This window comes from Serinus canaria, chromosome 6, assembly GCF_022539315.1.
Source record: "Serinus canaria isolate serCan28SL12 chromosome 6, serCan2020, whole genome shotgun sequence".
NCBI classification, from domain to species: Eukaryota; Metazoa; Chordata; class Aves; order Passeriformes; family Fringillidae; genus Serinus; species Serinus canaria.
Genome location: NC_066320.1, coordinates 11,157,086 through 11,181,343, shown reverse-complemented (window position 1 = coordinate 11,181,343; position 24,258 = coordinate 11,157,086). Strand labels below are relative to the sequence as shown.

The window sequence follows — 24,258 nt, the reverse complement described above, 5'->3', positions numbered from 1 at the left end:
CAGGTGGGTCCACTGGAGCTAAGCAGCTTTGGGAGCTGTCCTAGGCACACTCTGCTTGTCAGGGGCACAGCACAACATCTTCCCAGGACTGTTGCAAACAAGGTGCATCTTAAATTGAAACAAAATATCTTCCCACACTAATTCCTAAATTGTTTCAACCAGGTCCTGTTAGCTGGGGATTAACATCTAAATCTCTGCCAGTACATGTTTTTGCATCAGGAGGAGTTTATCTTCCCATGCAGGTGGCATGTCCTCACAGGCAGCACCTTGCCTTCTGGCCTACAGCTTTTGGGAGATTCACAAACTCCCCATCCTACAACACAGTAAGTGAATATGACATGTTACTGTTTAACTTTTGCTAGACCCAAACATAGGCACGTGGTTTATTGAATGAAAAAGTAAACTGCAACACTCTGGGGTTGGGCTGTAATTCCTGCCAGTCGTTTGTTGGATGGCTGTGGTTCTCCTGTCACTTTCTCTGCAGTTTGTTTAACTTTAAGCATTCTGCCATGTGTAGAGTGTTGAATTTTTTAGAGTTTTTTCTGTTACAAATCTTTGCTTTCATGGGCTCCCAAACTTTTGCTACATCTCAGAGGAGGAGGAATCCTTCAGTACATTGTGCCCTCCTGAGCTGATGAATTTCCTATTGTTCAAAAGCACTTATTTATTTTTTTAAAGCTGCAGCAAAAACTGGTGGCAGTCTTTGGAAAATATTCTAATCAAATATGAATGTTGTGAAGTATGTCAATAATGATCAATATCCCATACAGCTAAGCTCACACAAACTGTCAGTCTAAAGAACCAAAGAGTCCTTAAGGACAGAGCCAGATCAGTCACATCTGAGTGCACCTACTCAAAGGATACAGGGGGCTTATCCTGCGCTGCTGATGTCTGAAAGCTCCTCTAAATGCAGCCACTCTAATTTATTTCTGGTTTTACCTGCCTGGTGTGTGGGGGGGTGCAGGGGCAGATTGCAATTGTGAAAATCCCTATCCTTCATACTTCTGACATTCTGGAGAAGGATGTGGTTTCCCTTTTGATAAGAGGCCTAGAGTGTCTTCTGAAGGACATAGCAAATTGTACAATTGCTAAACTTAGTAGAGTGGTCACCCTGTGTATTCCCACAAGGGGCACCTGAGTGGTTTTCCTTTGTGACAATAGTCTCTAAGAACCCTCATGCATGTGCTGTAGGTATGTTTGGAATTGCAGGGGATGTGTAAGGTCTAGCACAGTGTGTGGATTGTGCCATCTTATTACTGTGCTTCTGAAAAACAGAATGAAAGGAAATACCGAGGGATTTTGTTTCATTTGCTTTCAACAAGCTGTGGTAATTTCTTGAGCTGTTCATGTAACTCTTGCATAGAGACTGTACCAGAAAGCCCACAAACATCAGACTGTGGGACTTGTCTGTAGGGGTCAAATTCACTGCAGACTCCATGGCAGTGACCAAGGAGGGCATTCCCCCAGCTTCACCGGGCTCTACTGCTCTGCAGGGGACCAGCTCCTCAGCCCCAGAGCAAATTAAATGTCCCTAATTAACCAGCACTTGGGCATTTCCAAAGTCTGGCTCAGTTGACTCCTGTTGTGTTTAGAAAAATCTAGGTCAGCATGAAAAAGAGGTAAATCAAGACAACATATTGAGATTCTGAGAAGTTTTTCATCACTGCCTCACAAAAATGAGCTACAGCCCTGAAAGCTTTAGAAGTAGTTCTGAAAAATGGGTGGTAGACCTCTCACTGTCCAGGCTCTGCAGTGTTTCTGATGCTGCATGTCCTGATCTACACAGCCAGATGTCCTCAACAGAGCTTGATTTGAGCAGTGATTTGCCAAATGTGCTGATCTGGATAACCTGACTTTAAGGAGTAAATTACACTCATTTCCATATATTGTGATTTAAGGGTGGAAATGGATCTGGGTGGTTTCTTTGTTTTCTTCTGCAACAAAGCTACCAAGCAATCACAGCATAAAAGTACTCTTTTAAGTGAGGCGGTTCTGACTTGTATGAAATTATTTCTTTTGATTATCAATGCAGGACAAATAAATAATGAATGGGGATGGTTTTTAGTATGTCTAGAAAAAATAGGCATGGTTGCTTTTTAAATTTTCTTGGCACCTATTTTGCATTGTTAATATAATGCATACTCAGTCCTGCACTTAGCTTTCATAGCAGGGTTGGGTTTTTTCTTCTTTCCAATTTGAAATGGATGTCTAAACAGTATTTATTCTTCAGTGTTGTCACCAGCCGAGTTAGCAGAAATACCCATCCTGAAAAACCTTTATTAACGTCATCTTAGCTTTCCTGGTGATTGACCTTCTTATTTAGTGGTCTTTTCCAACAGTAAAAGCTCCTCTGTATGTTTCATTGGGGTTTCCTTTCAATGGGAAGTGATATTTTGAAATATTTTGTTACAGTGAATAAGTAAATTTGCAAGTATTTTCCTTTGGCAAGCAGGGTGGGTTGGGTGCTGATGGAGGTGGTTTGACACCCAGCCTTTGGGAACACAGGGTGCACTTCTGTTGCTCTGCCCTTCTGTTGTGGAAAGGATGTTTTGATTGCAGTGGAAAGAGTTGCTCTAAGTGATTAAGAGTAATCCTTTATTACTAGGACTAGCCTGGAGAAACGCTTATGCCTGGTACAACCAGCAGCATTTCCAGAGAGCCTGATGAGACCAGGAATGTATCTTTGTGAGCTGAGTGAGGTGCCAACCTGTATTCGTGCTCCTACTGGCTTTTAAATATAGTTTTGTAACACATTAAGGGTATGTTTATCTCACTGTGCTGTTACAGGCACTATAAACACTTACTCAGAAATGATATCTCAATATTATTTTCAGTCTTGTCATGCTGTGGATTTGTTCCTTTTCCTCAAAGCCAGTCAGCATTACCTATCCCATGCTCCTGAGGTTTGCAGTTGGGATTGCATTGTGAAGCCCCCCAAACTTCAGCAAACAGGCATCTGTGCTGTTTACAGCTCTGGGACAGAGGCTGACAGCAAACACTGGGTGGTTTTCTTTGGGTTTTTATTTTTGGGGGTGTTTTGTGGGTTTTTTTAAACAAATGTTAAAACTGAACTGCTGTGAAGCAAAGGTTGGGGAGAGAAAATGTCTGAAGGTGGATGAATAGCTGGGAGTTGCATTTCTAGAATCTTTGATAAGCAATGCCCAGCAACCTGTGCGGAGAAAGCTGCTGAAAATTGTCATGCCAAACAAAAATCCCAGAGAGGCTTCAAAAAATGGGGCTGATGCCAGTGCCTGGCTAAAACTTGTTTTAACTTGGCCATTTTTTTAAACTAAGACAGTACATAGTTTTTTCTACTGTAGCTTCCTAGGGCAGCATTGAGGAAGTGTTGCCACTGCCTGTCTAAAAGGAAGCCTGTCCAATTAGGGGGAGGTTGAGCGGATGTGGTTAACTTCTCAGAGCTATGATTTACCTGTAGCCATTCCAGAGCCCAGTGGAAAGGGCTGAGAGTGAGCCTGAGCAGCATTGGCATGCAGTCTAGCCATGGGAGGGGAAGGCAGTGTAGTGTCAGTGATGGGACTTTGGAAAGCTGATCCTGCATGTTCTAAGTGTGAACACTGATACTGGTATCAAGAATGTGTCTATGTATTTTGTATGGGCATTTTATTTTTATGCTGTATTAAAAACAACTTCTTCAATTTTTAAAAATCTTTATTCCAGAGTCACAGACTAAGACAAAAGGTTACACAGTAAAACATAGCTCAGGCTCTTGACATTCCTGTTGGATTTCTAGTCACTAAATGAGATTCTACTTCTCTATAAAATATTTAAGTTAAACAGTTTGCCATTAGACAACAACACCCCCCAAATGATAAACAAACCACCATTTCAAACCCTTCAGTTCTCCATGCTTTTAGTACCCACTGAAAGCAAAAACTTGATCTATCTGTGCTTGAATAAGGCTTCCCACATAGGTATTACAGCCTGTAGGTACTGCACAAAGTTACTTGTTACCACCTTGTGGAGCTCTTAGAGGGTAAAAAACAACCTTTTTTTACCTTTCTTCCAGAATAGTCTCATGGCAAGTGGCACGATAAAACTTCTCCCCACACCAAGGTTAGTACTTTAAATAGTTATTCCTTTTAAAAGTGCTAAAACTACACAGGCTAAATTCTTGTTCAAATATTCAAAAGTAAAATACAATCTATGGAAGACTCACTACACATACAGGAAATACTCTTGAGGTGTGCTTTTGATGGTCTCTCAACATTAGGTTTTGCAGACCAGCATCTGGGAACCAGTGGTATATGTTTATTCACTGCATCTAGTTTCATTGCCAAATATCAACTTTTCAGCTATGTTTTTGATCAATTTTTTTTTCTTCAGATAATAAATCACTTCTCAAAAAAGCTGCCCTCATTGCTACTTTATATGATAATAACTCATAACTTAAAATCTTCATTACAAAGATGAGGTCATGCTGCATGAATTTTAAGGCACTTGTATTAAACCAAGTTAAAGTGCTTCATGTATCCAAGCTCACTGTCCCTCAGCCTGAGCTAAGACCTGGTCTTTTCAATGTGCCTGCAGCAGTACAGTGGTCTGTCCTCTGTGGAACAAAAGCAGCAGACAAAACTAAGTGCAAAGAGCAGGCTTTAACAACACTGTCAATCCCATAGAGAAAATAAAGGTAAATTTAAATCCTAGTACAAAACAGGTGCAAGTTGCCTTGTGGCTGTCAATAACCCTCCCTGTTGCTGAAGAACAATTCTCCTCATGAAAAGGTAATTTATCAACCACTGCTACCAGCTGTCAGTGACAGAGTATACATGACAAAACCTGCAGAGGAGCAACTTTTGACTTCTTTCATAACAAGCAGGATTAAAATTTGGCAGTGCCAAGACTGAAGAGTTGATTTTCTACTGAACTATCCACAGGGCCCTGTGAATTTTAATTGTGTTGCTTAGTAAGAGGAGAGCTGCTTGAGTAGAAGGGCACTGCATCATGCAGCAGGAATGTAATTTAGCTAATTACAGCACCTAGATATGTATGTGGGGTCTTTTGAGAAAAATGAGATTAAGTATGTGAGAGGTGACCTCTTGCATTGTCTTCTAGTACTGCTTCTTGTCTGCAGGCTTGTAAGACACCAGGAGACCGAAGGAAGCATATCCAAATAAAAGGGTCTGAACAAACCACTGGAACTGAACAGCTGGGTCAGTGATTCCTTTAGCTCTGTAACAAAAAAACCAAAATGTGTCAAAAAACTTATGCTCCTGCAGGCTGCACTGGTACTTATAAAGTAAGGTAAGCTATCTCTACCCATCCTTGAGATTTAGACTGGATTAGAACATTTCAATTCAGCACATTATTTTTCATCTACTGAGACATTTCTTGTGCTAACTAAACATACCAGTTCTTGTGGTTTTAGAATTTTAAGCTATTTATTGAACAAAACTCCTTACAGACATTCTATGCATACAATTTCCTCAACAACATATAAATTGCAATCTCCGTCTGTCCTATTTGAAATTGCTTATCCTAGAAATCTGTTTGCAAAGAAGAAACTGGAGTAGCTTAATACTGATCCTAATACACAAGTCTGAATATAATTTCTTGCTGACTGTGTCAGTCACACTATGCTGTGGGAGACTATGCTGGCAGGGCAGAGACCTGACAATGACTGTGTGATGGGGGATGGAGAAACACTGGTACCTGAGTTTGTGGCTAGACAAAGAGAAGTAAAAGGGCTGAAGGCACTTAATTTATGAAGAGACCTTCCTGTGTTAGTTAGTTTCAACATAACACGCGTGACCTTTTCTGTATGTTACAGAAAATGTAATTTTCTCCTCCATTTTTCTTGAGAAGTACTCCTACTGAAAGGAACAAGTATAAACACAACAGCAAACCCAAGGGGTTTCACATTTCCTGTACACAATTCCATAGCTGTGGTTTTTTGTTTATAATCCCAGCTGCAGTGTTTTCAAATTAGTGCAAATCCTGGAGAACAAGGGCTTAAGAAATTTACCTGTTGCTACAAGACAAGCTTAATGAATAGACCATGTGCAGCAATACAGGCCATGAGCCAATGACAGTACTACTGCTGATTAACAAATTTGTATCTGAGTCCTCACAGTGTTCTTAGTGCCTCCTTTGTGATGTTGCCAAGTAGACATAACTTTTACATAAATAAAAATAAATTGTGTTTGGTGCTCACAGAAGTACAACTGTTAGGTAATCTAAAGCAGCACCCTGATGAGATGATGATGGGTAGTCCATCTCTGCTTTTTTTTTTTTTTTTTTGGTGGATTTGAACACTAGTCTGTAAAACTTCATTTTTAAAATTAATTACAATACACTCATCTGGAATGTTCACTGATAGTCAAGTTTCCTCATACTTAAAAGAATTGCCTTAGGCCCAGATACCCATTATCTGCACACTCACACTTAAAATGAGAGTCTGATAAACACTAAATTTTTACTAATTCTCATCCTGAAGGCAGAAATTATTCATCCATATTCTTCTATCTTAAAAACCAACGAACAAACAAACTTATGCAGTGTTCCATGAAACGAAATCCTGTTGCTTCCAAGAGCTGTCACCTTAGAAGCCTGGGGCAGACAGCAGTGAATGACCCAAATGAAGTGGAAAAACCCATCATGGCAGACTGGCCTGACTGTGGCTAGACTGGCCTGACTCTGCAGAGCATGAGAACCCAATGAGTATCTACATTCTTCTGAACTGCTGCAACCACAAGTGAGCAGAAGGAGGATGTGTTTGGACAGCACTCCTTTCCAGGTACGTGGTTATCCTAACCTAAGACTCAGATGGCCTTGCTTGTATGGTCTGACTAGTTCCAGTACTTTATCCCAGGGACCTGCAGATGCAAGTAGATATGAGAGAGTCCCCAAATGAAAGTGCCCAGTTGTGTTCCCACAATACAAGTGTGATTGTTTAAGCATGTAATTAGCAGTATCGAAATCCTGATGAGGTAAGAGCTGATAAAATTCTAACACCTGGAGTTATCAGACTATTTCTACACTGTCTATTGTTCCCTCTGCCTTCTGAGCAGCAGTGTTACCCAGTGAACAGGGAGTTCAGAGTTCAGACAAGCTCTGGTAAACCTTGCTGCTGCCACTTCTGCAAGTTACCAGCTCTTGGTTTTGCTGCCCTGCCCAACAGTAACCACTGGGAGAAGTGGCAGCAACCAACTGTGGAGGACAGCAAATAATCATTGCAGCAAGAATTTTACCAGCATCCTCTGAATTCACTGCTGCTGAGAGCCACGACAATCAGTCTGTAGCTTATGTTACTTGATTCAGAAACCCTTAACAGAGAACCTGTGTTGGAGTGAGTGGAGGGGACGACTTACTGGCATAACTTAATACCGTAGAGGGCTTCCACTATGTGAATCAACCAGGATATCCAGAACCTGGTGGAAAGAAAACATGGTTTTATTTTGCTGAAAATCAGGGAGAAGACTGCTGTATCCAAGATGCATTATGCAGAGAATATAAATCTGGAAGCACTGAAGCGACAACTTATTTTAACCTGGAAAGGAAGGGTTGTTTTTCATCTTGAAAAAAACCCACAAGTGTACACTTAAAAGAAACTGAAGCCCACTGAGAAAATCAGAGCAACTGTAACTTGTGCAATAAGCCTTGACCCGCTATTTGAAGCGTCCACTAGGCTTCCAAAATTCTCAGCACTCAGATTAAGCCAAAAAGCCAAATGCTTAGTGAAAGCAGTACAAGTTAATCTTAGTTAAGCATGCAAAATCTATCCTTTTACTTACATAAGTATTTTTAATGGTTCTAAGGAGCTACTTAAGTCTTTACAGATTTAGTTCTACAGAAACAACTGTGTGTACATATTCAGAATATATATATAATGTGACTTGATAAGCCACACTTGGCCTAAAAATTTTTATATAAAAGCTTTTGTAGGAAAAAAAAAAGACAAGAGATTTAGTGAGGATCAATTTAACACCTTGCTAAAGCAAAAGATGCTCTGAGAAAAGATGAAGGTTCTACATGATACATGGTGAAATAAACAAGACCTACTGATTTCTGTCTTTACAGGGAGTCAGTGAGGTCAAGGAAATATTTTCTGGCTCTTTTGTTAATTACAGTAGCAAAAACTAAGTTTTGTAACCCAGCAAAACAGCACTATGCAGTTTGTTCAGCAGATTATTTCTCATGTAGATCGGGAGAAGTGAGCACCAGGGTAGAAAATGTTCTTTAATTGAAGCTGGATAAAAAAGATTCCTAAAGAAAGAACTGGACTGCTCGAGTAAGAACTAGAAAAGAAAAAGACTTGCAGTAGATGGTACAAGTATAACTTTGGACTAATAACTGTCGTCAAAAGTAGTATCTTAATATTTTTCCCTTTCTTGTTAAACCATCAGTGATGCCAAATTCAAAGTTGAGTTTTTAAAGTATCAAACTGGTCTTAGCCTATCTATTCCTATACATACTTATTACCCCACACCCTTAATTGTAATGAGCTCGAAAAGAGAGCTCTTTAAATCTAATTAACAACTGGGTTACAGAAAAGCCTGTTAACACAGACTAAGTACAAGGGTCAGAGAGAGGCAAAATAATTACACAGTCAAACAGAACTTACCCGTAGCATACCCATTTGTGGTGGTGTTCCACTAAATAATTAAGGAAGGTACCAAATAATCCCAAGTAACTATAAGGTATAGTTGAAGGCCAAAGTGTTACCCACTAAAAAAAAAAAAAAGTTATCTTACTTCAAGGTAGACGTACAATCAATTGAACCTTCAAAATAGCTTTAATTTTGAGCCCCATGAGTTAAGAGCTTATTTATTCATAGTACTTCAATTCTTTAATTCTATTAACCTTGTCCAAGGACCATATTCTTCCAGTAGCCTTTGAAAGATTCCAACTAGGAAATTTCTATTCCTTGACATACCAGATGCCAACGGGATAAGTTTAAGGTTGCTGTCTGGGTACCAAGAGTGCATCTGCACTTTAAGTGGTATTTAAGTTCTAAGCTCATTACCTATTAGACATGGAAGCTGCAAAACCTACATTGTCTTTGTCCTGAAGAAGTTAATCTGAGGCAAGTGACCTGAGAAGGCCAAACAATGAATACACTGTTTAGGAGGAATAACTATCTAAAACTAGGGGATTAGTCTTTCTTCTTTCATCCCCTAAAAATGTCAGATTTTTGTTTATTTTTAACAGGGCACAGAAGAAAGCTGAGCACAAATCCCAAGACCAGAGATGCAGAATTTCTTTCCTGATTTCCTTCCTGTCACTGAGCTGTGCGCAGTGTTCAGCACTGTGCACACTGACTTCCACAAGCTGGGAGGAGAAGCAGGCAGTGAGTGATGAGCTGTGCACTTCAGAGGCCGCTGGGGATGTAAGGTAAGCGCCAGGCCAAAGTTCACACTGCCTTATCTTGCTTCTGGTATCCGCACTGCAGTTTCTCACTACATGTAAATTTAACTATACCAAAGATGTGGCTGGTGATGGGTTTAAACAGGGAATCTGCTTGAAGCTCTTCTGTTCCTTGAAACAGCCCAAAAACTGTTTTGTGAGTGACTTGATGTGCCCTATCATTTTTTCATTGGTGGTTCTAAAGTTTAGAAAATCTGTGCAAACAGAAAAAACTTGTAAGATACATCAAAAAGCCATTAATATCCCTGCTCCAGTAATCCAAACTAACTTAGCTGAAGTCTGTTTTTGGAAATTAGCACAACGTGGTGACAGAACTCGTGTGTTTCCCAACACCACCAGTTCGTACAGCCTATGCCCAAAGCCCTCACCTGTAAAGGCACCTTAAGGACTGACATGCCTCCCAGCTGTCCCGGAGCGAATTGTGCTGATGCTCGGTGCCTCAGCTCCCAGTGCCGGCAATGCTGCAGCCCCTTTCCCGGGGCACCTGCCCCGCCAGCCCTCGCTGCTGCCGCGCCCGGGATGCTCTGGCCGGGCCCGGGACGCGCCTCCAGCGCCACGGCCCCGCTTCCCTGCGCTGACCAGCTGGTTTCTCCTCACTCCGGCCTTCCTGCATGGCTCTGTCCAGCCTCCTCCCTGCCTGGCCAAAGCAGCACCTCTAGTTTCCCTTCTCTCCCCATTTATTTTAGGGAACGGCGTTTCCGCGGACACGGGGACGATGCAGGGAACCTGTTCCATGCACCCCGCGGTTTCTGACCGATCTATCTCCCTCCCTCCCTCCCTTCCCGCGCCGCTCCTTACGCCGAGGAGGACCATGCCGAAGATGATGGCAACCATCCAGATGAGCCGGGAGCGCTGGAAGTGGCAGCTGCCATCGCGGCCGCGCTCTGTCGCTGCCGCCATGCCGCCGGGCCGCGCTGTGAGCGGAGGCCGCGCCGCCGCCGCTAAGGCCGGGCTGAGGGGGGCGGGGCCGGCGGGCGGAGGCGGCGGCCTCGCCCAGCGTCGGGCAGGCACTGCCCTCGGGCCCGGGCGGGGAGCGGTCCGGCACTGCCGGCCCGACCGACTGTCGCCTCCTGCAGTTGGCCTCTACAGGCTCAGGCTGGGGGCAGAGTGCCTGGGAAGTGGCCCAGCGGAGAAAGAGTGGGGCTGCTGCTCGGCACTGGCTGAACATGAGCCAGCAGGGTGCCTGTTTGACCACTGGCCAATGCCATCCTGGCCTGGATCTGCAGTCGTGTGGCCAGCAGGACCAGGCAAGGGATCATCCCCCTGTACTTGGCATTGGGGAGGCCCCACCTCGAGTGCTGTGTCCAATTCAGGGCCCCTCAGTTTGGGAAGGATTTTGAGCTGCTGGAATGTGTCCAAGGAAGGGCAGCAAGGCTGGTGAGGGGTCTAGAACACAAGCACTGCGAGGAGCAGCTGAGGGAGATGGGGTTTAGCCTGGGGAAACCTTATCACTCTGTACGACTCCCTGAAAGGAGGGTGTAGCCAGGTGGGAATTGGTCCCTTGTCCCAGGCAGTCAGTGGCAGGACAAGAAGACATAGTACAGAACCACACTAGGGCAGTTTGGGGTGATTAGACACCGAAACGGACTGCCCAGGGAGGTGGTGGTGTCACAGCCCCAGGAGGTGTTTAATAAAAGACTGAGCGTGGCACTCCTAGCCATGGTCTAATTGACAAAGTGTTTGGTGTTTGTCATGTTTGGTCACAGATTACTTTTCCAACCTAATCGATTCTGCGATTCTGTACCGAACGCAGCGTGGAACAGCACAGAAGTTGGAGCGATCTTTTCAACTCGACTCCTTGCTACTTTACTGCAGGGTTTGCCGAGAGGTGAGAAAATGCAGGAAATGGGGCAGTCGCAGCAGATGCGGCCCGCGGTGCGCCCCCGCCTCCCGGGCAGCCCCGGCCCTGCCCCAGCCCGCGCCGCAGGGACCGGAGCGCCCTCTCGTGGCGCCGAGCGGAGCGGCTCACGGGTGTGCCCGGTGTCACCTGGAGCGCCGGGACTGTCCCTGCGACACGCGCGCTGTCCCTGCCGCAGCACAGCCCGGGTCGCAGACTGCAATGGCGCTCTCTCCTGGGGGAAAATAAACAGCTATTGACCTTCCTACCACTGAGCGGTTCAGTCGTTATCTAGACCAGTACAGAATGCCTTCCCTTTTTAAAACTGGCGATTCAAAGCATATTAAGTCCGGCATTTTCTATTCTGTGCCGTTTTGGAAATGTGGTCTTGGTGATGAGTCACCAGGACCTTGGGAAAGGTGCTCAGGGGTAGAAATGCTGGGGAGTGGGTTGGGTGGGTTTATGCTTTCCTTTGAGCTTTGCTACCTGTTTGCTTGGCATGACTGACAGTGTAGAGACGCTGTAAAATGTTGGCTGTGCTCTTGTTTCTCCTTGCATGAAGGTTAAACACACTGCTCCGTTAATTATGTGTTAATGACATACCTGTGCGCTTTTTTCCTCCTTTTTCTGGGGTGTTCTTTGGAGATTACAAGACAGCTTGGTAAAAAATCCTGCTGTGGTAAAACTGTTGCTGGGAATCCCATCTACAAAACCCAGTGAGGTTGGCTATGTGGACTTAAACCTGATTCATAAATTTCCCTGTGTTGCTTTGCTGATGCAGGAGAGAAGAGCGTGTGGCCCCACTTACATCTTAGTATCTGGGAGAAATTTCTGAAATTAAACTTTTTGTTCTTTTCTCTCACGGGTTTGTTTTGTTTTGCTTTAGTTTGTTTTTTAGTAGCCCACTCGTTAATTTCTTCCTCTTTAGGACATTCTACACAATTGCTTCTGCCTGCTAGTAATGCCGCGCCCAAAGGTGGAGCTGAGATCCTGATCCGGGCCGAGCTTTGTGGAAGCAGAGGCTGGGACGGGCCCGCACCAGGAGAGCCCACCTTGCCCGGCCCAGGACCATCCCCGCGGTCACAGCACGGCCCATGTTTGGGCACGCAGTCAAAAAGTGCCGGGGCTGAAGGGATGCACTCCCTGCAGGGCTGCTGCGCCGCGGTGACTGCAGAGGGCGGTGGATGCACAGCAAAGGCGCGGGCTGCCAGCACCAGCCGCTGCCGCTGCATTTGCCTCGTTAGACTGGCCTTGGTGGCCAGGTGGGGTCAGAGACGCTGTCGTGTCACCCGTACTGCCACACTCCAGTGCAGACCGCCCGCACTGTGGGCAGAGGTCAGGGAGTTGGCTTACTTTTGTTTCTCTTTTGCCAAAAATAATTGATATATCTTTTTATCAAGTGATATTCTTCCAGCTTCACGTGGGGCAGCAGCCCCCACTCGCTGCCAGCCCTGTTGACTGTCATGGGTAGCTCTACCAGTCTCGGCATCTCAGCAGCCTTGGACATGAATGTGAAATAGTTCATGAAGGCAACTCCCTGCTAAGGCCTTTCTTGGGGGCTGGACATTCAGAGATTCCATTTCTAATCCAGGACAGTGTCTTTGACCTGACTTTTTAAAACAGGCTATTTCTCTTGACAAAAAGAGGAGTATTTAAGAAGCTGGATATAGTTCCAGTTGCAATAACTGAAAGCCAGAAGACCTGTAGCATCATCTAGTCTGGCCAGCACACGCCATTAAATATTACCTTGTTTCTCTTAATAGAGGTCAGTGACTTGCACTTACAGGATACGTTTCAAAGATCATTTTGTCTTTCTTTCAAGGTGTCATAAAACAGAAAGTCCACAGCTTTCAGTGATTAATCTTTTTTGTGTTTCTTAGGTGTTGTTAGATACATCTGATGACTAATTTTGAAGGAGTAATTTCCCAGAGTAGCTGAAAAGCTTGCTCTTTCATATTTTGCAAAGGTTTGCAATTCTGCCCTCATATTTTTGACAGATTATTTATCTTTGTGGCTTCAGCATTGGAAATGTTATTTATCAGTGAATTGCATTTATTGACAGGTATAATCTAAACTTGAAACAACAAATCCCAAACACTGTTAAGTGAATTATTGAAAAAATGCAGAACAAATTCACTTTGCTGAGTTTACAGAAAATAAAACTATTTTACCATAACTTCTGAGATTTCTACTTTGAAAACTGTTGCCTCTTCAGTTTAGAAACATTTGCTATCTCTAACTTAGAGATATTGGCTATCTCACTTCCATCGGGAAGCACAAAGGGTATTTGCCAGGTAGTCGGCCTCTTTTGTTTGGTGTTCTTGGTGGATGCCAGAGAATAGATAGAGACACGTTAGCTCTTCCCTGTCTTTTAAAATTCCTTAAAAAAAAAAAGGAGGAGGGGGAGGGAGGGAGGATTAGTCAAATTCAGAACAAATTTTATGGCATGAGTCATCATGCTAGAGTCAGTGAGGTGACTAGTTTAAACAGCAACTTTCTTTACAAGTAAGGATTTAGGCATTGGACTTTTCATATGAAGTTACTTGGAAATAAACTGGAACCTATTTTAAACTGGATTTGAAGCTGGTATAAAAGAGATGGGATCTGTTCAGGGAAAGTCACCTAAGGAAATAGAATTATCAACAGGACTTTTTTTTAAAATCAGAGCTAAATGGCACAGTGCTATAATGAAACCACTGCAAGCAATGTCTGGTTCCTTATGTAGCTAGTTAACCTGTCATTTTTAATTTTTAGTGGGGACTCAGAATTGTATCACCTTAATCTTTTCGTTGTAAGACTAGAGAAGCTAAGGAAAAGTATGCTCTTTTAAAATATTTTGTGTTGCAATTTGACAAGCATTAAATTTTTAGGTTAATGGACAAGATTTTCAACAGATTCCCATACTTACAGGAAATGTTGAGTGTAATGAGAGGTGCATAACAGGAAACAGTGTGCTATAGTAATTCTGTTTGATACTGTGGTGAATAGCCTTTGCAACTTGGAGTGAGTTAACCTTTGCATCTGTCTGCTGCATCCTTCTCCTTTGTCATTGGATTCCTTGGGTGTTTGATAAAACTACTTCTCTCCTATCATATTTCAAACACAATTTTGAGCATAATTCAAGTCTTGGAGATTGTCAGCTATAAAGGTCCCAGCTAAATACTTTATTCTTTGCAAAGATTAGGAACTAGGTAACACCTAGAACTTATAAACATGAAATTCTCATTGATTTTCCTACAAATTCAGTTTGTACATTTTAGAGGTGAATTTATGTCAGAGTTCCATATGCTCATCCTAACAATATCACCGTGGGTTTTTTTCTCTTATTAAAGAGGAAGAGGAGGGTGAAACAGCCATCTTTATCATGATGTGCTTCAACCAACATTGCCTTAATAAGCCTTTGTCAAGAGACAGCCAAGGCTCACTTGTTTGAAGTCCAGGTTGCACAGAGAGCTTCAGTTTTGACCACAGCTGTGCAGTTTACAGTTCTCTACTTGTTTTTATTCATATCTGCTGGAAGTCAGTAACTTGAGTCCTACTAAAAATATTTTGTGGATATCTCTGATGTCTTTTTTTTATTATGTGAGGTAGCTTTGAAAAATGAAATAAGAAGTAACAAGTCCATTTGAAATCTCAGTTTAAAAATGTTAGATTTATGGTACATGAATCTGGAAGAATTTTAAAAAATGTATATGAACTACAAGCATTTTACAAGATATTTTTTAAGGTATGGGAGCAAAGAAAGATTTTATGTCATTTGGGGAGGGTATTTAATAAAACTGAATGTACTTTGCAAGGATAAATTGTGACAGACAGCCTCATTCAAATTGGTCATATTGGAAAACCCTGAGCAGCTTAGACTATTCAAAAACATATTTCATACAGGTCCAGTGCTGTGACTCTGCACACCAGCATCCTACAGCACATTCACTGGTTATAACAGGATGAAGGACTAAATCTCCAGCAAACCCTCAGCATTTTGATGCCTTGTTGTGGCCTTTAATCACTTCATGACAGTGCATGTGTATTTTAATACATAGTGTTTGGAATCTGACACTATTTCTTCTTTCTCTCTGAAGGAATTCCTAACTCTTTATTTCTGCTTCCTGTTGGGAAAGACACTGCCTTATGTTGCCAAGTGGGATGGCAGTAAACACAGAGTGCAGTGTTGAGAAAAAGGAAAGGCTTCCATTTAGTTTACTGTTCTTGAGGGTCCATGGGGACCAACTAATGGATCTTTTTTGTGCTTCTCAGTTAATGAACAAGTCATATCAATTGACACAGTTTTATAGTCCTGAATATTTTTTCCTTCGTGTCTGGAATAGAAATATTTGATGGAAAAACTAAATGCAGTAGAAAAAAGCCAGCATAGACCTAGCAAAGAAATGGGGTCACTCACTAGCAGATGGGTGAGATAGGTGGGAAGCATGTTTCACTACAGCCACATGGGTGGGGATGTTATTTGGGAGATGAGGAGGAATAGGATTGACAAGGGAGGTTAGAGCAATAGTTCTTTAAACAGGGAGGAGAAGACTCCAGACAACTTGTCTCCAGTCCCAGCAGACTAGCCTTAAGGCCAAATTCACTCGTCCTTAGGTGACTAGTTATCATAATCAAGTTCAGCAGACTACGATGTTGAGATCTGTTGTATTCCTGTAGTATCATGTGGTGTGCTTGGATTTTGTCAGCACAAGAAATAGATAGTCCTTTTCCTAAAACATCTGCAGTTTAGAGGTCTGATCCTCTCAGGTCTGAGAGTCCAGTAGTGCTTCTGGAGCTGATCAGTCACAGGATAGATCTGCAGTTACATAAACAGCACGGGTGAGGACGATTACAGACGCTTTCTCACAAAGGAAAGGAGACAGGGAAGGACACAGCACAGAGTACAGGGAAAAGGATTACCATAAAATAAGGTAGCCTGTGAGCCTGACTGTACTGGGCATGAAATACCATGACATTTAAAGGAAATCGTATTTATCTCAGTGGTGCTGCAGCAAGCGAGGGCTCGCCAGACTGAATTGTGCTCAGTAACTCTCTGGAGGCCCAGGCTGGATTTCTGGAGGATATTTTATCCACAATTATTTTATGTTTCCTGAGGCAGGATTTTACTGACCACAGGTTTCCTACTGCATGTCTGTGTGGCTTTTCTACTATGTGTTCAACGGGGTCAAGAATACTGATAATCTATTCCTTAGGCTTATTGAACAGGGAAATCCTACTCCAGGCCATTGCTGCACTGGTGTGGATTCTGGTCTGCTGATTTGCCCTTCCCTGTGGTCATCCTAACCCTTTACAGACTCAGGCTCAGCCTGTCCAAACTGCAGATCAGTGTTATGTGTGGCTGTGGGAGGGCAGGTCTGTCCCACAGAACACAGATTTTTCCTCCACCAGAGCAGGAGACATTGTATTGCATGAGGCTGGGGGCACTGATCACCACTTTCCTAGCTATCCTACATCCATCTTCTAAGACTTTTTTTCTACTGCCCAGAAAAAATGAACAATGTTGAGTACTGCTGGGCTGCCGCTTCATAAAATACACAATTTTTACAAATACTTTAGCTTTGGTATTATCTAGTGTCTTACTTCCTTTAAAATTTAAGGCAGCCTTCTCTTTGACAGGGATGACAATTTCTTTCAAGATTGCCACAGGACTCAAAAACTCACCAGTAGGCAGCATAGTGACAGTACAAGTAAGGAACTGTTTTCAGGTTTCACAGCAGATTAGCATTACAATTCAGAAATGAGATTTTGGAATTTGATAGATAATTCTGTGAGAAAACAAGCTCAGTGAGCGTCAAAAAGACAAAGCAAATTAGCTGTTAGGAAAGCACTGGTAAAAAAACCTGCACATTACCTTCATAATAGTTAAAACACCATTAATCTCTACATCCTAAACTCTGAGAGTCACTCTATCTTCTTTTTTTTTCCACAAAGAATACAGCATAACCAGAAAAACCTCTGGAAAAGACAATGTGAATAAGGAAGGCATCGAGCAGCTAGCAGGAATAAGATGGGATTCTTCAGTCTGGAAATAAGGTGGCTGAAGGGGTTTTATGAAAAAATGGTCAGTGTGAACTGCTGGAATCAGTGAAGGTCACTCCACATTCTTGGGTGGGCAGCAGCAAGCACCAAATGATTTTAGCAAGTTACATGTTCAGAACCCAGAAAACTCAATGTTGTTTCACGCGACAAGTCCTAGTGAAAGGATGCTCTGGAAGCTAAAAATTTTACATACATTTAGAGAAAGACTGAATGAATTCACAAAATAGAAACACTGGGCTGAAAATGACCACTGTCTGCATCATAATTTTCAAGTACCAGTATGTCATTTACTGAGCTGGTTATAGATTCCTACCTTCCCATGGAAGGTATCCAGTTTTCATCGTTGGTGAAGAGTTAAATATCAGATGAGACAGACATCCAGTCTTTTTTTATTATTAGCCTGGATTTCAGAGCATTACAATCAGTCACATAAACTATTTAAATTATTTCTTATATTCATTTAAATATAAGAAATATTGAAGTGTAATATTATTCCAAGTTACCTGAAATGGACCTAATGCCTTTTTCATCTTGAAATATATAGATTTTAGTGTGAACTACAGCAAGACTGGTATGTCCCAAAAGTGCATGGTGTTTTCAGTAATATTTTTTGCCTCCACCTTCAAGCATTAGAAACAACATCTACTTCTGGTAGGAGAAAAGTCTAGAGCAATGCCTTGGATTAACAAAGGTGTTTACTGTTAGGAAAAGCTCAGTGTAAGTGACAAGCTCCCTCAAGAGCCGGTTCTGGACTGGGGAATGAATACTCTTGAAAAGCAAGGATTGTCATAAATTTTGCCTTCTTTTTGCTCACGGTGAAAAATGTACCTCCATCCTGCTGGAACCCCATGGAATTGGACATGTCTGGACACTGAACTACTTTTCAAAGCACGTGGGGCTGCTGGAAGTGCTCCTTTCCCTGTGGAACAGGTGACAGCACAACCATCACTTGTCTGCTCATGTTCTTTGGAGAGTTCCTGTGTGCCCCTGGCCATGAGAGTCCTGCTCATGGTATGAAATCTTTGTGAATGAGAATCCATGTCCCTTTGCTGAATTTCACCATTTTCCATTTGAACATGAAATCTCTTTGCAATTCTCCCGAGTTGCTTTCTGGCATTTTTATTTCAACGATGTAAGAGCTGTCTGTTACTGCCAAGCCCATAATTAAAGCAGTGTTGACTGGTAAGTAATGGGCTGCAAAAGGTGTACCAAAAGATAGATAATTAAAGACACATTCCAGATAAGCAGGGCATGAGCACCCTTTTTATGAGGTGTTAATGCCTGAAGACCAACTAGTGAAATTGATCTTGCTTCCTTCGGGCTGAAAGTTCTGCTCAAACATCAATAGCTTTGTACTGCCCTAGAAAATGTTTGATGTAGGGATTTCTGAAGGGTGTTTGTCCTAAGACTCCCCAGGCAGGCGCCTGGTGACAGGGCCCTGCTGCACGGGATGATTCAGCATACCATTCATGCTACCATGACTTTGCTGCTCTGGAGGGAGAGAACAGAGCTGCTTCCAGTGCCCTGCATAGGATTGGTGCAAACCTTTTTTCGAGAGCCATTTTAAAGAGCGCCGAGGCTAGTCCTTGTCTATTAATTATGTTGTTGCTCCTAAATGTATTTTACTTATGTATCCTTCATTTCTCTTCTATTCTCAGCATATCCCACCTGTGATTTGGATTCTTCTGCAGACGAAGTCGTATCACAAAGGGCATAAAGGAACCCCGGCAGAATGGGTTTCCACATTTGGACTCTACTTTAAACTATAGCAAAATTCCATGGATTTTTGTGGAAGTCTGAAGACAATCTATGAAGCAAAGAGATGCTGGTTTTGTTAAGCATGCTGCTTTGGGTATTCCTGCTTCTTTTCCCACACTTCTCCCATTTTTCTATTTGTGAAATGAATCAAAAGTAGGGGTCAGAATATTATTTTCCATCTGCAGCTGAGGCAAAAATTAGCTCTTATGTTAGGCCAAGTCCATATGCCTCAGCAGAACAGGAGGAAAAGGAGGGGGAGGACACAATTGTCCTCTTCTTTCCTGGAATCTGACTTAAAACTCGCAATCTCTATCGATTAGCATTGCAAAGAAAATCTCTGAAAATGAAGGGTGTAAAGAGGCTGCCTGGCAGAGTTCCTCAAACAATAACTCCGGGAAGTGTGAACTGCTCTCTCTATGCTAGGGGATGTTAACAAAAGCTGTTCTATTTGAGCCGAGCTTGTAGTGATGGACAGTCACTGTCAGCAAGTAGTGCAAGTCTGTGCAAGCCTCTGCTGGCTCCTTCTTATCTCTTCTGCACTGGCTGTGTCTATAAGGTGTGTATGTATGTGTTGGAGGAGGTGGCTTCCCTGTTCTTTTGAGCTCAATATTGCAGGCTGCCTACAGGGGCAGCTTTGTGTTGTAGTTCCTGCCATGAGATGATCTTTTCTGCTATGAAAACTGAAAATCCAGAAAGAAAAATTTGAGCATTTGTTCCAGCATTCCCTCTGTCCAGACTGAAGTAATCTCTCTTTGTACCCTACAAACATCCTTGGTATCCTTGATCCAGTGTAGCATGAACCCCATGGACAGTTGTATTGGAATTGCAGAGATGGGAACATCATGTGCAATTCCACACCTTATTGAGCCAGTTCAAACTGAGGCTCCCCAATTCTCTCTTACCCTTTGCCCCTGTGCCTCCCTGTCCCATGCTGATGCTTGTATTAAGTTCACTAAAAACTAAACTGGCAAAAAAAAAAAAGTTATCAGGTTTTTTTGAAGGAGCAGCTGCATGAGCTGTGCTAGCCCAGGGTGCACTGGAGATGGTTTGTGCACAACTGGGTGCAAAGCCCTCTGAGGACTTCATGGCAGCTAGAGGTGAATGAACCCTGCATGCCTAGAACAAGAATTAATAGCTGAAGCTGAATTTGCTGTAATGAACACTGTCAATAAAACCATGCCCCCAAGCTTTATAAGTTTGCTTATTGTAATTGAGCACCCAGATACATATGCACTTCTGCTTGAAAATGTTATTTAGGCATAGTGGTTTCTGAGCCTTATGAAGCTGCTAAAGGAATCCAGTCCCTGCAGTACCAGACTCACAGGAGCTGACTGCCATCCCTGTTTGGAAGGACATTCATTTTTCGTTGTGAAGCACTGTGATGGTGTGTGTAATGTTAAAACCCTTGTGCAGCTCAACCCAGAAGTGGCAGTGTGGATAATGGGTGCACTGGTCCCTACAGAATGCAAACACTGTGTACCAGCTTGCACACACTTTGTCCCTGTACCCTTCAGATTCACAGCAAGCTGGAGTAGGTCCCAAGTTTGAAAAATGAATGGGGACAAGTTGAGATGAAAAACAAATGATGTAATGTTGCTGCTGTTCTTGAACACCTTCAGTGACAGCCATTAGTGGCCTCATTTGACAAATTATTACATTGACTAATTGATTTGCTTCTCTTCTAACATCTAATCCTTTTCAATGTTGCAACATTGCAACATTGCTCCCTGTAAGTCCCTTATGTCACTCTTGGCTCTCTTAAATGATATTTCTGGCCACTCTTTTGAATTAATTTGCTGTTCATGATTTTACCTTGGGCTGATAGCACAGACCTTGCTTGTTCTGTACCTGACTTGGATGAGCAGAGCTGTCTGGAGGGAAAGAAAGCTGCCCCAGGAAAGGAAAACCTTTGCTGAGCTCTTCAGCATGCAATCTGGAGGGAGACTGCTCCATCTGACCTGGGTGACCTGAGTGTGCTGGGGGAGGCTTTGTCCTTTGCTGTGAACATTAGGTGTTGATGCAATGTCTAGTAAAGCCACCAGCATTTTATTTCCGGCAGTAAAGGTGATGAGAAATGTCTCATGGATGGGAATAGGAGCAGGGTAACCAAATGGGGAAGACAAGGACTTGTGACCTGGGTGCTGTAAGCGCTGGGATGGCTTGCTTTTAGAAGGGTGGTATGGAGGCCTCCTTGCATTGGGGGAGAACCGGGTTTCCAGCAGAGCTCCAGGCCTGCAGTGCAGGGAAAAGGGGATCTCCCCCAGAGGGCTGAACCCAAGGTGGAAGATTTCTTCATTAAATTATTTGCTCTCCATTTGAATTAAAGAAAGGTGGATGGGTTGGTGGCAGCAACGGGGACTTCGCTGGGAGACACTTTGGCTCCTTGGATCGGGCGAGCCCTCATTATGTGTATTTTGGTGATGGGATGACAATGGAGGTGTTGGAGACTGCTCTGAGTCACCCTCGGAGCCGCAGAGGGGCCGGGCCGGGTGGGTGGGGGTCGCTAAAGGCCGGGGTGGAGGGCTCTTAAGGCACGGACCTGCCAGTGCCGTTACACCGCCCGCAGACCTCGGCCCGCATGGAGCTCGCCAGTCTGCCCCCCGCCAGCCTGGTCCCCGCCAGCCTCCCCTCCGCCAGCCCGGTCCCCAGCCCCGGAGCCGCCGGTGAGCCGCGCCGGGCGGGCAGGCGGCGGGGGTTTTGGTGGCGGTGTTGGTGGTGGCAGTGTTGATGGTGGTGTTGGTGGCAGTGTTGGCGGCGTTGGGGCAGGAGAACGCGGCCCGGCCCCGCTGACCGCCGCTCCCCGTTCTCTCTCCGCAGGCGAGCCCCGGGCGCGCCCCGGCGGCCCCAGTTCGGGGCGGGAGGGCGGCCGGCGCAAGCGAACCACCTTCAGCAAGGCGCAGCTGGAGCTGCTGGTCCGCGCCTTCGAGAAGGAGCCGTACCCCGGCATCGCCCTGCGGGAGCAGCTCTCCAGCCTCACCGACATCCCCGAGTCCCGAATCCAGGTGAGAGGGGCGGTCCGGGCAGGGAGGACGGGCGGGTGGCGGAGCGGCTTCCCCGGCGGCCCGGGTGCTCAGTCTCTGCCGGTCCCACAGGTGTGGTTCCAGAACCGGAGAGCCCGGCAGCTAAACCACAAGAAGAGCGAGGCCGCCGCCTACGCCAGGCCGGGCAAGCCGAAGCCGCCCCGGTGCGCTGGGCAGGAGCGGCCCCTGGCGCAGCAGGGCACGGGGACAGAGCGGAGCCGTCTCTGCCCGCAGCCAGGCCTGCCAGGAGGGAGCCAGAGCTTCGGAGGTCAGCCGCCGTTCTACTCGGGGCAGCTGTACTCGAGGCTCGACATGCATTTCAGGAGCTTGGATAACACTTTTGGAGCGCTGAGTCAGACCCCAGCTGACTTCGGCTTGGACTGTTCGGGAAGAGGGGTCCCACTAGGTGCGGGAAGCGTGGGGAGTGCCCCCTCGTTTTCGCTCCCTGTGCAGCCGGCACAGGAGTATCCGCACCTGAAGAAATCCTTCCCTGAAAGCTACTACTCAGATGCAGATGTGTTCCAGCCTTGTACAGATCACCAGTACCCAGCACCTAAAGAGAACATGTACAGGAAGCCTGTCTTAAACTACTTCAGTGCTAATCAGGGCCTGGGTGTGGAGAACTGTTTGTATGCCGAGTCAAGCAATTCTCCCTTTGGGAAGGGGTCCACTTTCAGTTTTGGTGGGGGGGAACCCAAGCTTGAGCCCGAGCAGATGAGGCACAGTTCACCTCTGCCTGCAGCTAGTAATGCTAGTCCTCCTTTGGTAGTTCCAAAGCATGAAGGGGGGTATCAAAGGGCACTTGCCACTCCAGCCCCACTGTACGAGCAGCAGCTGCTGGAGGCAGTAAATGACTATGACACTCATTGGCTGGGCATGAGAAATGAAATTTTGGGAATAGGGTTAGATTTGCTGTTTGAGAATGAACAAAATGTGGAGCAGGGTCAAACAAAAAGTTACCTTTCTGCTTTTGGTGGCCAGAATTCAGTCTGTCATTTAGGTCAGACATGAAACTGGCAGTGGGTCCACTTGCCTGATGGAAAACGAATGTGATTTTTTTTTCTTGGTTGCCAGTGTTGTCTGAAGTGGCTAGAGGTTTTGCAGGTCTAGGTGCAGAGTGCTTGCTCTGATTTTTGTGCCCTGTATGGAAGGGAAAGAAAGATAAGCCATGTTAGCAAGGGCTACCTGCTGCATCTGAGCTGCCTCCCCAGCCTAGGCCATCTGTCACCAGCCCTTAGCAGTATTCCTGCACGTGTTTGGTTATGGGCAGCCTAGCACTAACCTGCATGCATAGACTGATCTTCACATGTGTGTCAGCACTGAAGAGCTCTCTGTGTTCAGACTGTGCTGGATTCATTCTGCCAGGAGGTTTAGCACTATGGTGATGTTTTTGTGGCCTTACTGTACTGAGTTTTGTTTCTGGTCATAATTCACTTATTTTAACTTAAGGAATCTTAGATAACAAACTTATTTATAGCTTTTAGTTGAGAAAGCATTAACACAAGAGGGGTACAAGCATGGGAAAAGTAGCCTTGGTGGTGGCAGGGGACATCTCACTGGGTGTTTGCATTTTAGGTGTGTTCCTCAGAACACTAATGGTCTTTTCCTGGGTACTTAATATATAGTGTTTTCATTTAAAAATGACCACAGTCTTTTAAAAGGCAACGTTTTTGTAATTTTGTTTTGTGTAATTTGTTTGCAAATTGTCTTTTTTTTTATTGTGATTGTCTAGTTGCCAAATTAAGGTTTTTTACCTTCATGAAGTTGTAGAATTGCACTCAGAGGAGAGGAAAATGTGTTTCATCTTTGCATTTGCACATTGAGCCTAATTTTAGAATTCTCAAGATCCATGGTTATCCAAAAGACCGCAGAAACCATGGAAAGGTTCTTCACATGTACCTCTGGAGAACTGCCATGGATATGTGTTAAAGCAGTATGAGGCCTAGGATGCTGAAAACTCTACATGCACATCTATTTTTGGGTTTAAAATGTGGCTCTGGAATATTTAAAGTATGCTTAGATTGTAATACATTTGTTATTAACTCAATTATTTTGTTTATAGAACAAGAGAAACATTGAGAATAAAACTTAATCACAGACCATTATTTTATTAATAAAATTGATATCCTTGAACAAACTGTCTATGGAGGTGTGTACACAAGAAGTCCAGAAAATTAGTCCTGACTTTTGCCAGTCATTTTTTTCTGTGGCTATAAC

General features: G+C 44.1%; 1 protein-coding gene across 1 annotated transcript; it reads right to left on the bottom strand.

The window, feature by feature from the left end:
- Positions 1 to 3,648: 3,648 nt before the first annotated feature.
- TMEM254 (transmembrane protein 254) lies at positions 3,649 to 10,328 on the bottom strand. The gene is made up of 4 exons (XM_009087717.4): positions 10,183 to 10,328; positions 8,582 to 8,685; positions 7,329 to 7,388; positions 3,649 to 5,190 (listed from the first exon to the last, which is right to left on the bottom strand). The coding sequence occupies exons 1-4, from the start codon at positions 10,282 to 10,284 to the stop codon at positions 5,070 to 5,072; spliced, it is 387 nt and encodes a 128-aa protein (XP_009085965.3). The 5' UTR covers positions 10,285 to 10,328; the 3' UTR covers positions 3,649 to 5,069.
- Between the last annotated feature and the right edge of the window lie 13,930 nt (positions 10,329 to 24,258).

Bases quoted from the DNA above. Each gene is read 5' to 3' on its own strand.
- TMEM254 (XM_009087717.4), bottom strand. From the start codon at position 10,284: ATGGCGGCAGCGACAGAGCGCGGCCGCGATGGCAGCTGCCACTTCCAG. The intron at 8,686-10,182 runs GTAAGGAGCGGC...TTTTTTTTTTAG, and splicing joins TCGGCATGGTCCTCCTCGGC to TGGGTAACACTTTGGCCTTC. The intron at 7,389-8,581 runs GTAAGTTCTGTT...TCTTTCCACCAG, and splicing joins CACAAATGGGTATGCTACGG to GTTCTGGATATCCTGGTTGA.